This window comes from Podarcis pityusensis (genome assembly GCF_964106645.2).
Source record: "Podarcis pityusensis genome assembly, chromosome: 12".
NCBI lineage: Eukaryota > Metazoa > Chordata > Lepidosauria > Squamata > Lacertidae > Podarcis > Podarcis pityusensis.
In genome coordinates, this window is record NC_138037.1 from 24,359,991 (window position 1) to 24,375,091 (window position 15,101).

Consider the following 15,101-nt stretch of genomic DNA (forward strand, 5'->3'; position numbering starts at 1 on the left):
AAGGCTGAGCTGGTCCAGTTCCCACTGATGTAAGATTTTCAAATATAGAAGTTTGGGATTGAATTATTTTGTTTTTTAAAAAGCATTATTTAAAATTCTGCAGTCTTTGTATAGTATGTAAATTCTTTTAGTTTGCAAAATTTGTTCTGCGTTATGGTTTTACTTTGCATAGTTTATTTCGGTTTTTCTATAACTATGATAAAGAGCATTCACTATCAAAGAACTGAAGCATCACTACCAAAGACTTTAAGTCTTACTGAGCCACATGTTTGGCTTCTGAGATTTTAAGAGAAAATTCCCACACAAGCAATGGTGTAACTATGATCAGCTGAAAATGTTTTTTTTAAAAAAGGAAGATGAGGTTTTCAGGAAAAAGAATTCTGCATGTAGTACCATATTGTACACTATTTCTGTGTTCTAACAGAATGTAAAGGTAAAGGGGCTCCTGACCGTTAGGTCCAGTCGCGGACGACTCTGGGGTTGTGGCGCTCATCTCACTTTACTGGCCAAGGGAGCCGGCATACAGCTTCCAGGTCATGTGGCCAGCATGACTAAGCTGCTTCTGGCAAACCAGAGGAGTGCACGGAAACACTGCTTACCTTCCCACCGGAGCAGTACCTATTTATCTACTTGCACTTTGTGCTTTCAAACTGCTAGGTTGGCAGGAGCAGGGACTGAGCAACGGGAGCTCACCTCGTCATGGGGATTCAAACCGCCGACCTTCTGATCAGCAAGCCCTAGGCTCTGTGGTTTAACCCACAGTGCCACCCGCGTCCATACACTTATTTCTCAACAGGAGTGAATGGTGTGCTGGGTAGTTTTGCAGAGCTTCCCCTCCTGACACTAGCATTGCCACTTACCTGGCATTATAAATTTAAAGGGGTATCATAAGCAGCATTGGGATGCCGCAACCCCAGAGTCAGCCACGACTGGACCTAATGGTCCGGGGTCCCTTTACCTTTAACCTTTACATAAGCCGCATTAAGCAGTATTAAACAGTCATGGCTTCATCTAAAGAACCCTGGGAACTGTAGTTTGCTAAGAGTGCTGAGAGTTGTTAGGAGACCTAACAGAGCTTCAGTTCCCAGAATTGCCTGGGAATTGATTTTTCAACTATTCTAAAAATTGAGGGTTTGGCATTCAGTTTGCCAGACTGACTCTCAATATTTCACCCAAAAAGTCAGTTCAAGACCAATATATCTCTACTGGAAGTTCCATATTTTTACCTCCCCATTCATGATGACACATTCATTCTGGACATCATTTATTTGTGTGGGTTTTCCTTTCTGCCACTTGGTGAATGTCACTTTAGTACCATCACTCCATTCATAATACATCTGAGTCTTCTGGTCATTCAGTCCTATCCATAGAAGATCTGTTGGCTCTAAGAACATAAAGGCACCTAATTAATTTGCTCTCACGCTTTAGGTACAAAGAGTCCAGGTATTGAACGGGATCCTATCACAAACAGTTCTATGGTACATAGATGTGGAAATAAGATAAAATTCACAACTGTAATTCAAATAGACATGTCAGTGTGCAGCTAGCTAAACAGCTTATTGGAGAATGTCAGTCTTCAAATGCAGCACTACAACTGAGGATAATCTAACCTTGTGCTCTCCACATGTTTTAAACTATACCTCTCAACATCCCTGACAATTGATTATATTGGCTGGGGTTGATGCGACTGAACCAGGTGTTGAAAGCGATAATAGTCCATGTCATCTCATGTTTGACCTGTTTATCTTCATGTATTTTTCAACAGGACAGAGACCTCAGTAACATTCCATCTTTGCATGTGTAACAAAAAAGCAACACAAAATACCCTCTTTCTTAATCTCACATATATATCAGATACCAGGAGAACCAAATTTCCTAGATGTACTTACGGTAGCCAAGCTGAGATATGACAAAGCTGTATTCTTCAATGTGGTGTATACTTATTAAATCACCACCTTCCTTCCGACAGGATGATAGGGCACTCTTCCATGTCTTGAGGTCTCTGCTAAGGTGGTAACAGTGACCTGCATATGCAACCCAGCCATCCGGACAGCTAATTGACTGAAATCCATCTAAAAAGAAAACAGTCCTTTGTAAGATAGCATGACTAGATGGAGTTTTAAAAAAATAATAATTTATGTGCTATTATGATGTCATTGACTCAATACAGAATTTAGTAGATGCAAATCTGGCAACTGATATTATCAAAAGAGGGTAACCCATCCTCTCATATGATTATATTATTGTCAATAAGTTAACAAACAATTCTTGTAGTCATATACTGTACATTTTTTGACCTGAGAGAATGTGGGTTTGGTGCACAGTGGCAGTCATAGATGGAAACGCTCCTTATCTCCCTTGTTGAAGGCAACCTGCTCAATGCCCCCCACCAGTCCTTATAAATTATCTATCCTCAGTGACAGAATTTGGGATAGAGAGAAGCCTGATCTGTGAACATACTTCAGAGCACCCCTTTACTGGGGCCACCAGATTTATATTTGCCAACTCCAGGGAGTCCCTCACCCTTGGACAGGGTTGAATTGAGACAGGTCACAAGGAAGCCACTAGCATCAGCTGCACTTCCAAGTCCTGTTCAGTGGCACTCAAGGAGGGGGTGCATCAATACCACAGGTGGCCAAACCTCCTGAGGAGGTGGCTTCCAGGAAGGTCACCCTCATTCTCTAACTAGTTCAAAGGTCAGCTGTTCTGAGATATTTCTTCTTTACATTTAAATCCCACCTTTATTTCATGGAATTCTAGAAATTCTACTACCCAGGTACTGACCAGACCTAGACCAGCCTAGTAAAGTTTCTGAAGCACATGCATTTAGACCATGCCTGCAGTCTTTATTGATTGATAACCTATTATTAGCTACTGTCAAAATAATCTCAGCCATCTCAATCCAATAAAATGTTTCCCATTACATATGCCACTACAAACAGCAAAACTGCATTACTGTATAAATATGGACAATGTCACCCTCCATAAATCATGATATAATGATATTTAGGGAAGCTTCATTCCCAGTTTATCGTCCTACCTGAAGGAATAACAGAAGCATCTAATGAAGAGTTTGCTTTTTTGCAAATGTATCCAAATTTCTCTTGACACTTATTATTCTCCCATTTGCCAACCTTAGACAGCATCGATCCACATATTTTTTCTGTTTCTGGAGTTGGGCTGCCTTTAAGAAAGAGTGAGACAGGTGATAATTGCCTATGTTAAGCTATGTTTTTATTTATTTATTTATTTATTTATTTATTTATTTACGGCTATTAGCCCATAAAGTATGTACAAACATAAAAGCACAGAGGCATAAAGCCGGTATATTCGGCACCAGAAGGTGAAAACCAGAAGGTGAACACCATGATGCAGGGGTGGGTCATTGAGCAGAGCCAGGTAACAGCTTGGGGCCCGGATAGCTCCAAGGGACGGATCCCAGAAAAAGGAAAACTGAAGACGAGATCCGACATGCACTCTCTTCAAAACTGTCCGATTAGTTTTTGATGTTGTTGTTGTTTTTGGTGGTTTTTGTGTGTGAGATAACCGCATTCAGGAATCTTGCCACCTGCAGAGTTACAGAAGGATCTGTATCCTGCAAAAGTAGTGCGGCATGTGACTCAACAGGCCTGCCAACCAAGCGTAGTAAAGCAGGACCCAGGAATTTAGTCCTGGCTATGCTATGTAGGGGGCAGTTGAACATTATATGTGGGAGAGAATCAACAGTTTTCCCGTCACACACGCATAGCGGAGACACCAAACCCTTGGAAAATCTGTGGCTCAGCAGGTTCGATGGAAGGACATTGAACCTTGCACGAATAAATGCAAGTCGGTGTGGTACAGATGAAAGAGATGACATGTATGATGGAAGGCCAAGTGGTGGGGTTATTCCGTGATACCTGGGGGAGCAGACACCCCCACCCCCGGCGAGGTTGTGTTGGTTTTCAATGTCTGCTAATCTTTGCTCAATAAGGCTTTTGGCTGAGCGTAAGTTCATCTTTAAGGAGTCCGCTGGAGAAATTCCGATGCTCAGAAGTTTGGCATGGATTTTTCCTACCCACGGATTGACAAAGTCGTCCCGCCAGAGGCACTGAAAAAGGTAATGGTCGGGAAGCCTATGCCAGCTGGACAGCCAATAACCAAAGACTCGCTTCCAGATGACAGTCTCCAATGATGCAATCCTTAACTCCAGACGTATGGCTGCGTTGCTCACACACATGGGGAGTTTCAGGAGGCGACGGAGAAACTGATTCTGCAATGTCTCCAACGATGTTAAATTGGACCCTGGGGCCCAGAGCGGGGCAGCATAACAGAGGGTGGAAACCACTTTTGCATGGTACACCTTCAATGCAGAAGGGATGTGGGAGGCTCCGTCGGCCGCAAAAAATTGGAGTAGAGTATAAAGTATTGTTTTCCCTTTGTTTAGTAGATACTGTATCTGTGGCTTCCAGCTTAGGTTGTAGTGAAAAAAAACTCCCAGGTATTTAAATTTGAAAACCTGTTCTAATTGGACTCCATCTAACTTCCAGCTGTAAGTTTTCCGAGACCTGGTAAAGACCAGGACTTTAGATTTCCCATGATTAATTGTCAGATGGTTGAGTTTGCAATAAGCCGCAAAAATCTTTAGAGCTCTGCATAAACCGACTCTAGAGTAGGAAAGGATCGCTGCATCGTCGGCATATAGGAGCAGAGGGCAGCGAAAATCAGCTAGGCGGGGGGCATGAATGTTGGCTTGAGACTCATTCAGAAAGAGCTTCATATCGCTAATAAACAAGTTGAAGAGGAGTGGGGCCAAAATGCAGCCTTGGCGCACACCTCTATTTATTGGGACCTCGTTGGATAGGTTTCCCGCCGGTGTGAGTCTCACTCTAGCCGACGACCCATGGTGTAATTGGGTTATAAGCCATAACAGCCTTCTATCTATGCCCCATCTCTCTAATTTCTTCCATAGACAGTTTCTTGGGATACTGTCGAAGGCGGCCTTTAGGTCTATGAAAGCGACACATAGGCGCCCCCGACTCGGGGCAGAATATTTTCTGGCAAGATGATACATAATTACCATATGGTCAGTGGTCGAATAATTGTTCCTAAAGCCCGCTTGCTCGTGGCCAATCAAATTTGAGTCGTTTGCCCAATGGGACAGCTTAGACAGCAAAAATTTTGCATAGATTTTCCCGATGATAGACAAAAGGCTGATGTTCCGATAGTTCTCCGGGTCAGCAGGGGGACCCTTTTTATGGACTGGCACGATCACGGCCTCCTTCCATGACCTAGGGATAAGCCCCGTAGAATTAATTGCATCAAAGACTTTGGCCAGGATTTCAGCCCACCACCTCGGTTGCGCAACAATAGCCTCAGCAGGGACTAGATCTGGCCCAGGGGCTTTGCCCGTTTTCAGATCTAATATCAAGTTCATTATCAGGTCTGGGTCGGTAGAGGGCCACAAAGGTAGATGGTCGGCTCGGAATTCCGTGGATGAGTTGGATTCCTCTGCCAAGGAGAAATATTTACTCAAGAATTGTTCCCATGTGGGCGCAGGGATAATCATCAGTGGGTACTTCCTTCCTCTTTTGTTTATCAAAGCCCAAAATTCCTGTGGTCTGCGGGATCTAGAGGCCGCAATCAAGGCTCGCCAACGCTTTAGATACCACTCACGTTTGGCCAGCTTTAAAGTCTGTTTGTATGCTCTTTTGGCTTGTAAATAGGAGGATGGTAGAGCCTGGGCATTAGAGTTTTTGTATTCATTATAGATGGAACGAAGAAGGGATCTTGCTTGTTTGCAAGAGGTGTTAAACCAAGGGGCCCCAGCACTGCAATGCGCCACTAAGCTATGTTAACATTGCAACATTATTTTAATAGTACTAAGCCATTTCCATAAAACACTTTTTAATATATAGTCAGCAATGATAAAGTTTAAATTCACCAGCATAAAAAAATAATAAATTAGCCATTCCCCAGTAACTGCCCGCATCTGTCCTGTCCCACCACTATCAACAACTTATGGAAAAACCTCTTTAAAAGTGTGAGAAAAGAGGGTCTGTCTAATTTCTACAGGAATTGAATTCCAAAATTGTGGAGCCACCACCGAAAAAAGCCCTATTACACATATATTTCAATCTATTGCCATCCATGACTTGTTTGTGGATGGAGGAATTGACCTGGCATGTGTAACAGAAACTTGATTAGACGTGGCAGATGGGCCTGTTTTTGCCACTGCTTGTCTGCCAGGTTTTTCTTACAGCAACCCAAATCATTGGGGGGGTGGGGTATTTCCAGTGATTTTTAGGAAGTCACTGGCTTGCACCAGGGTGTCCTACTGGGGAGACCCAGTTTTCTGAGTGCATGATCTGGAAGCTGGGCAATAGGATTCCTACTGGTGTACCAACCTCCCTGCTGCACCAAGAATTCCCTGCCGAAGCTGCTTCAGGTCATGATGGATGTTCTCCTTGGAGACACCTCATCTGGTTGTCCTAGGGGATTTTAACATCCATGCCTTCTAGAGAGCTCTTTGAAAATCAAATTGAGTTATTTGTTGGATTGCTGAATTATGTTATGCTGAATTATTGTAACAATTGATTTGCATTTTCATCGCTCTGTTGTCAGCCACTTTGAGCATGTTTATAGGGAATGCAGCATACAAATTTAAATAATAAATCAAAAGGTTCCTATTAAAAAAGAGGTAACTGAGTGGACAGAAAATGGCAGATGTTCTCAATGATGATCCAAGCAGCTATAGCAAAGCATTAAGAAAAATAGCAATACATTATATTTGGTTTATCATTAAACCTGTTTAAATTGATGTATTTTATGTAGTATAAACTCTGGATCTTCTAATCTACTGTAAATCCCTTCATGCAATTAGCATATGTGATTGAATTGTTGGCACCTTGTTGGCACATAGATGGTCACTCACCTGGAGCCCAATTTAAATATCTTAAAGGATAGTTGCCCATCCACTGCCATCCACTCTCATCATCTAAACTGTTCAGCCCAATCCACAGATCAGTAGGCATACAACTTGTTAATCCTATTTAAGGAAAAGAAAATCAATTAGATTGCATTATGAAGCTAGGAAGTTTATATTTATGAAGCTAGGGTCATGGGAGCAAAAATCAAACATGCTCATCCCAACATTACTAGAGTAGTCAGCTTTTTCTACTGGTAGAGCTGGATATCAATCAGAAATTCTTCAACTGAAGCCTTTCACTCAGCTTATAGATGCAATGCTTCATCAGCTTCAGCTAATGAATTTCTGCTTCTCTTACAGTTGTTAAAGACACAGAGGACCGGCAAAAGATTGGTAACCTGAGATGCAATGAATATTTCATACTGAAATGGTCTGAAAATGACTGAATCTAAATTAATTCTTTGGGTGATGGGAGGGTACATCTAATATTATCATTTTGAAAATGCTATTTCTAGTTGAGACAATATTAATTAACAGAATATCCTAATAAACTGATCACTTCTTTAAATATGCCTTGTTATGTCCTACCTGTCACATACACTTGTTCCTGTAAATCAGTGATGCTCAGTAATTCTGCATTCTGTTGCTGACAACTTTTTCTTGCTTGGTACCATGTTAGAGCTGAGTCAGAATTGATCTGATAGAAGTCCCCGGTCCAGTGGTTTCTGGTCCAGAATAATTCATCATGGTCATCTGTAATCATTGTTAACGAGTGTCAAATCATCAAATCACCAATGGTGAAGAAAATTTAGAAGCTGGATATGCTCAAGTCTTTAATAATCTGGGAACCACTTTCCCAAAGAATACACAAAGCAGAATGGTGAAACACAGAAGTTTATGTGATCAAAAGACAGTATTGCTGGCAGTCCACCATTAACTGATGGCTTCCCCAGTCCCATCTTCAGTGTTAATACATAAGGTGTGGATATCTGCAGGGGGGAAATCTACACATAAATAACTCACTATGTACCCCAGGACTTGGAACCCCATGTGCAATCAGGACTTCCAAGTTCCAGGAAAGTTTCTGTGAGTTGACTTTCCCCCTGTAAACATCCACACCTAATGCATTGAATTGCATTAACCTGTGTGACTGGTACAAACCCAGGGTACCCCCCCCTTCACAGCTGCCTTGCTTTCTGCCCCCATCCATGTCAGTGAAGCACTTTCAAAATACAAGTCTACCCTGCGGGGATGCTGGAAGTGTCATTGCACAATCACACATATACATAACAGAGGCATATATTTAATTATTACCCACTCCAAATTGTACATGCATTTCCTCCATGGACTATTTGACCTAAAGCGGAAACAGCTCACTAATAAAAACAACAGCACACCATTTCTGTCACCCTTTCTCTGTCTTGTAAAAGGTAAAGGTAAAGGGACCCCTTACCATTAGGTCCAGTCGTGGATGACTCTGGGGTTGCAGCGCTCATCTCGCTTTATTGGCCGAGGGAGCCGGCATACAGCTCCCGGGTCATGTGGCCAGCATGACTAAGCCACTTCTGGAGAACCAGAGCAGCGCACGGAAACACCGTTTACCTTCCTGCCAGAGCAGTACCTATTTATCTACTTGCACTTTTGATGTGCTTTCGAACTGCTAGGTTGGCAGGAGCAGGGACCGAGCAACGGGAGCTCACCCCGTCACGGGGATTCGAACCGCCGACCTTCTGATCGGCAAGCCCTAGGCTCTGTGGTTTAGACCACAGCGCCACCCACGTCCTTCTCTGTCCTGTACTTGCAAGCAAAAATCACTCAATAATTTCAGCAAAACAATGCAAACAAGGTCAATGCACGGATGAACTGCAAGCCATGTCTTACCCTTCCAAAGGCTCAAACTTCAATATATAAGTGCATCCTGAAAATTTCAAGTATGTAATTGAAAAATGCACAGGAGCAGAAGACTTTTATGACATTTCCCTCTCTGCTTTGATCTTCTTACCACAGGGGAAGGACTTGCAATTGTAACCTTGTACAACATCAAACCCCAGCCTCCGTCAGCTGCTCCCAGTTGAACAGCTGATGGCTGTAATGAGACCAAAATCTCAGACAAAATTTGTCTGCATCCTGTATCTAGCAGCTCCCTATCTCTCTCTGCTCTAGACCTTGATTTTGGCTCAAACTGAGCTACTTCCTTATACCTCTCCCTTTCAGCTGTAAGCCTGATCCTGTAGGGGGCCCTGACATCATTGACAATTCCTTTTGTTCTTATTCACAGGGTAACCCCCTCCCTTTCCTGCTTTAGCTGCACAATCTGTAAAGCAGAGGCAATAACAAAAGCTTCCCTTTTTGTATGGGAAACCTTCCTCTAAGCAGCAAATATATGGTGGAATAGTACAGTGGTGCCCCGCAAGACGAATGCCTCGCAAGACAAAAAACTCGCTAGACGAAAGGGTTTTGCGTTTTTTGAGTCGTTCCGCAAGACGAATTTCCCTATGGGCTTGCTTCGCAAGACGAAATGTCTTGCGAGTTTGTTTCCTTTTTCTTAAAGCCGCTAAGCCGTTAATAGCCGCTAAGCCGCTAATAGCCGTGCTTCGCAAGACGAAAAAACCACAAGACGAAGAGACTCGCGGAACAGATTAATTTCGTCTTGCGAGGCACCACTGTATGGGCTTTAAAAAAACATTGCTAAGTGCTTACCTTTTATTGGACAATATCCAGTTAAAGAGTCTCTATCCACATCTGCAGTTGTTCCACACCAAAGTTGTCCATGTTCATCACCATCTCTTATGCATTGAGCATACAATTTATCCTGATACTTGAATGGAAATACACAGGGGGCTCCTTGGGCATTGCCCCTTAAGGTATACAGAGCTAAAAGAAAAATGGATAGATGTTATGCTGAAATAATTTTGAACATTTAAAGAAAAGAGGAAGTTGGTATTCATTTCAGAAGCAGTTTCTTTCTAATAGAAAGAGTGTGGATGTGGGTGTAAGAAAGAGAGAGAGATTTTTCATGGCCGTGCATGGAATTAGAGAGGCCTTTTCCATTTATTGAGGTCCTGGTGGAAACTGGACTCCCATGCCTGCTATCAAGTTTGGGTTGTTTCCTGAAATAATTCGAAATTATGTGATTATTATTATGCCTGTTTTGGCCCCCAAATGCAAGGGATTCACCATGCTTGAAGCAGGACACAACCAGCTATGTCTAAAGAAGTGATCATATAGAAAAAGGGAGAACTTCTCTGAATTTTACCTTCATAGTGCTTAGAACACAAATTTTCTTTCGTTCCATAGATCTTCCAGCTACTCTTGCTGGTGGCTACTTTAGACAGCATAAGACGACTTTTTTGGCCACCCTCGGGATTTAAAAACAAATCTTCCTGATCAAGTACAAGGAGCTTGTCATTTCTGCATTCCCATTTCTGAAGTTCAGTGGTCTCATTACAGGGGGAGAGCATGACTCGGGCCTGGTCTGACTTGGAAGGCACTGCCAGGCATAACTTCACTGCCATGTTCAAAATCCGGCCATTGGAAATCCACTTAAAATGTTGCCCCTCATTGTCTGTATCACAGTAGTCCAGGATGGGGGATTGAGATTTCTTAGCCTGAATACAAAGCTTGAGGTTTTCATTATATATCAGAAAGCTGTCACTATCTGTAAAATTAAGAGGCAAAATAACAGGAACATTGTGGGGAAAGTTTCACATAACTTCAAACATCATCCTAATCATTTTAATTTATTACCTGCCCTTCACTCGGAAGTCTTATGGCAACCACTGACAGAATAATACCAGGATTCATAATAAGAAGCAATAACATGGAAAGATGAGAGAGAGAAATGCCTCTTGTGTTAATTCTGTAGTTAATTTTCACTATCCACTGCTCTGTCTTATTGATTCGTGGGCAATAAGTTTCTACGTTCATATAGCTAAGACACCAATTTTGATGTCTTTTTGCAGATTAGTTTGCAGCTTATTTTACTTTGAATAATATGTGAATTACCTTAGTGTTCTCAGCATCTATGTTTAAGGAATGCTGCGCTTTTTAAAAGGTGGTTGGTTAAAAAAATCTGTATTATTATTATTTTTTAAAGAAGACATCAGAGCCACTAGGAATATTTTTATTTTACATTTCTTTTCTATTATAGTTATATGTATTGTATTATAGTTAATATTATTTTTAATATTTTGAGGAACGAACTAAATGTGGCATATGAGAGTTTGTACTGGATCTTCCCAATGTCTTTTTGTTTTTCTAAAAGCATTGGGGAGAGGGGAGAACAGAGGGGTGTGGGCTAAACCTTTCCCTCCAAATCAGTTCCTTGATGCTAATTGCTCTCCCTATTGGTTTTATTTGTAAAGGGAATAATATGCAGGCACTCGTTATTAAGCTAGGAACTCATCTCAAGGTAAGATCATGATGATGATGGTGGTGACAAGTCAATATGTACACATGAGAAGTACACTATCCTTGAGTCATTGAAACCGGTATGAACAGTTGGGATAGAAATAGACAGATACAAATAACATAGCTATTTAAGCTAACAGCCTATAATCTATATTATAAAACTCCAGCCACTTCAATAAGTTGTTTCCCTTGTATTCAAGTACAGTTAGGCATCAGGAAGGGAGCGTGTGTTTGTGCTCTGTGCCTGCTTGTGGGCTTCCCACAGGCATCAGGTTGGCTACAGTGAGAACAGAATGCCAGACTAGATGGGTCTTTGGCCTCATCCACCAGGCTTTTTTTACATTATTATAACAATGTGGTTGTTTCCTTTTGTGAGGAATAAATGCTATTCAGATTTGCTAAAGCACAGGAGGCTGTGACCAGCGGTGTCCTTCTCTCGGAAGGAAGGCTCTTTGATCCTGCAGTATTTTCCATTAGCAAAAAACGGGACATTAGCAAGGAAACACAACATTTCGTCAATTCCCTCTTACTCCTGCAAACCTTACATATTCTCCCAATCGTCTCCAGAGCTGTAGAGGAAATATCATCATTTTGGGGGGGAGTGGGAAATGGCAAACATTGCCCCTTTCCTGCTCTGTTCATGGAAGCCTCCACTGGATCAAAGAGTTGGTGCAGAGGACATCACTGAGTACAATGCAGATACTTTTTAGTGATGGAAAAAGAAATGTTGAATATTTTTCTTGTTGAAAAGTTATTGTTTACACATTTATTATATTTACAGCTTATTTTTATATTGTGAAGAAAATAAGTAGCAGGATATGACTACTGCATAGGAAAAAAGCAAATTCTTTCTTGCAAACATGTAGTAAATTGCATTTAAAATTATGTTAGCCATTCTTCTACTAAAATTTAAACCTGATTTCAATGTTAAAAGCAAATTAATTGTTTAATTAACACTCCTTGCATCTAACACTTAATGGATTTCCCTTTAAAAGTATCTTCCAGAAGATTATTTAAAGGTAAATCTACAGTATGAAAGATGCCCTTCCACTTACTGTTAATATCATAATGGGAATGGAAGTGATGAAGAGCTTACCTGATACCTGCAAAGCTGGCTGAACGAGGATCAAGATATTTAGGAGCAAAAAGGCAGGCATTGGACACAACCAAACCTTCCACATAGCTCCCCTGAAAATAAGACAAAGTCAGGGATTGCTGCTTTTCAGTAACTTCTTCATCATGAGTCATACAGAATGAAGTTTTCAGTCTTATATATACACACAGTACTACACACAGAGCATAGCTTCATGGGAAATACCTATTCCAGAATAACAGCTTGGGCCGTATTGATTCTTTCCCCATCACTTAGCCTTGTAAAATCCACCAGTTTAAAATTCAAGATAATAATGCTCAGGGCTAAAAAAAAAAAAAAAAAAAAAGGAGGGAAGAGGGGACAGGTGATACAAATTGTTAACCAGTGTTTTTCTTTCTGGGAATACTCAAGGGTACATGGTACTGGCACCTTTTTCCCCCACATGTTAAAAGTGTGGCACTTGGTGTAACAACTTCTTGGTGGGCACCAGGACAATTTTTTCCTATAAAAAAAACTCCCAAACACTGTTGTTAGCTATAGTACTGTCAGAGACTTGCCAAGCTCAGAGACAGTCTTCAGCCGGGAGTCTGAGTCCCTTTCCTCATACATGGAACTTTCAGAGTTGATTCACAGAACTGTTCGTTTAGTGGCTGGAGCCCAGTTCCAGCAACATCCATGGCTTGCTTTGGAGAATGGGAAAGTAGAAGTAAAGTAAAGTAAAATAGAGGCAACTGTCCAGGGCCCACATGCCACTGCTGTGTAGAGCATGGGTAGGCAAACTAATCAGCGTGGTTTTACATGAGTAGAATGTGTACTTTTATTTAAAATGCATCTCTGGGTTATTTGTGGGGCCTGCCTGGTGTTTTTTTACATGAGTAGAATGTGTGCTTTAAAAAAAATGCATCTCTGGGTTATTTGTGGGGCATAGGAATTCGTTCATTCCCCCCCACCAAAAGAAAAATATAGTCTGGCCCCCCACAAGGTCTGAGGCACAGTGGACTGGCCCCCTGCTGAAAACGTTTGCTGACCCCTGGTGTAGAACAACAAATATTAATTTTCACACACACACACACACACACACACGCCCCGACATGCAGTTTTCTCATATTCCCCCCCCCCCGGCATTCAAGAAGCATTATTAGTCTTCAAGGGCACATTTTAGGCAGGTAGAAACATCCAAAGAAGGTACAACATAGGAATGGTGTCTTGGGTGGGTCCCAAAAGCCAGATAGATATAGGTGCTTGGAGGGCCACATTCAGTCCCTTGGCCTAAAGCTTGCCCTCTCTACCTGCCTGCCTGAAGAAAGAAGCAAGTCAAGCAGGAGTGCAAGCTAGGATTCACTTCTCTTAGCATTGGCTTGGAGAATAAACATAAAGAGATAACAACACAAACCATTTTCATAGAGGCCATGTTGGAGCTGAGTTTGATGTTTCAGTGCATGGTAAGCTTATCAGCCTCATCATTTACTATTATCATAGAATCATAGAATCATAGAGTTGGAAGAGACCACAAGGGCCATCGAGTCCAACCCCCTGCCAAGCAGGAAACACCATCAGAGCACTCCTGACATATTGTTGTCAAGTCTCTGCTTAAAGACCTCCAAAGAAGGAGACTCCACCACACTCCTTGGCAGCAAATTCCACTGTCGAACAGCTCTTACTGCCAGGAAGTTCTTCCTAATGTTTAGGTGGAATCTTCTTTCTTGTAGTTTGGATCCATTGCTCCGTGTCCGCTTCTCTGGAGCAGCAGAAAACAACCTTATTATATTTGTATCCCACCTTTTTCCCTTACAGACTCAAGGTGGTTTATAGATTAAATCTGGTTTATTAAATGTTCAGAGCTTTACAAAACTGACCACATTATTAAAGGGATAGGGAACCTGTGGCTCTGCAGATGTTGTTGGACTTCAGCTCCCATCATCCTTGACTGCTGCCATACTGGATGGGACTGATGAGAGTTGGAGTCCAACCACATCTGAAGATCCACAAGTTCCCCATCCCCCATTGTACAACTCCGTGTTGGGTCTTTCTCATGACTTTACCTGCCCATTCAAGCAAACACTACTAACACAGATCACAGGCAGAGCAAACGGCTGACAGTCCACATTGTGAGGTATACTAGACCTATTGCGGATAGTAATATTGTGCAACTTAAAGCAATAGGATGAATAAAATCTGACTCTTTTGGAATAAAAATTGTCCAGACCAAAATATGGTTCCAAAGCTTTACTAACAGAACTTTATTTGAATAGTCTTAATAATGATTCATCCAAATAGTTGTAGAAAATCCTATGCTTGTTCAAGCACAGGAAACATCTTCTTAGAACTATAATATTACTTCAAACAGGCCTGAAATTAAAGGTATATTGCTCCACACACAGGCTCCATTAGCCTACGTCCAGCCTGAGGCTTTATTCTCCAGGACAGATTTATTTGCATAGCTTTATTTTGCTGTGGCTTGAGAACAAAGAACTCCCTCCAAATGGAGATTTGCAACTGAATAACCCTCCCATGTAATCTAAAGTTAAACACCATGTGAGAGAGCAGCAGACATACCCTCAACAGTTAATTATCAGCCTCTTAGGTACCCGGAGAGCTCTTCTTAGCTGCACTGGAATTTTCCATGCCCCTTTAGCAATACACATACAGAGTCATTTTCCATTTCAAAGTACAATTAAACAATTATACTTA

At 41.7% G+C, this 15,101-nt stretch overlaps 1 protein-coding gene across 3 annotated transcripts in view; it reads right to left on the reverse strand.

Moving 5' to 3' along the window:
- Positions 1-12,548, reverse strand: part of LOC308459247 (macrophage mannose receptor 1-like) — a 47,611-nt gene extending 35,063 nt beyond the window's left edge. For all 3 annotated transcript variants that reach the window (XM_080974379.1, XM_080974380.1, XM_080974378.1), the window contains exons 1-8: positions 12,414-12,548; positions 10,164-10,565; positions 9,608-9,781; positions 7,496-7,660; positions 6,914-7,027; positions 3,041-3,184; positions 1,890-2,072; positions 1,227-1,384 (exon numbers count right to left, since the gene is read on the reverse strand). In XM_080974379.1, the coding sequence (XP_080830505.1) occupies positions 1,227-1,384; positions 1,890-2,072; positions 3,041-3,184; positions 6,914-7,027; positions 7,496-7,660; positions 9,608-9,781; positions 10,164-10,565; positions 12,414-12,498 (1,425 nt within the window). In that variant the 5' untranslated portion in view covers positions 12,499-12,548. The remainder of the gene's footprint in view (positions 1-1,226; positions 1,385-1,889; positions 2,073-3,040; positions 3,185-6,913; positions 7,028-7,495; positions 7,661-9,607; positions 9,782-10,163; positions 10,566-12,413) is intronic.
- Between the last annotated feature and the right edge of the window lie 2,553 nt (positions 12,549-15,101).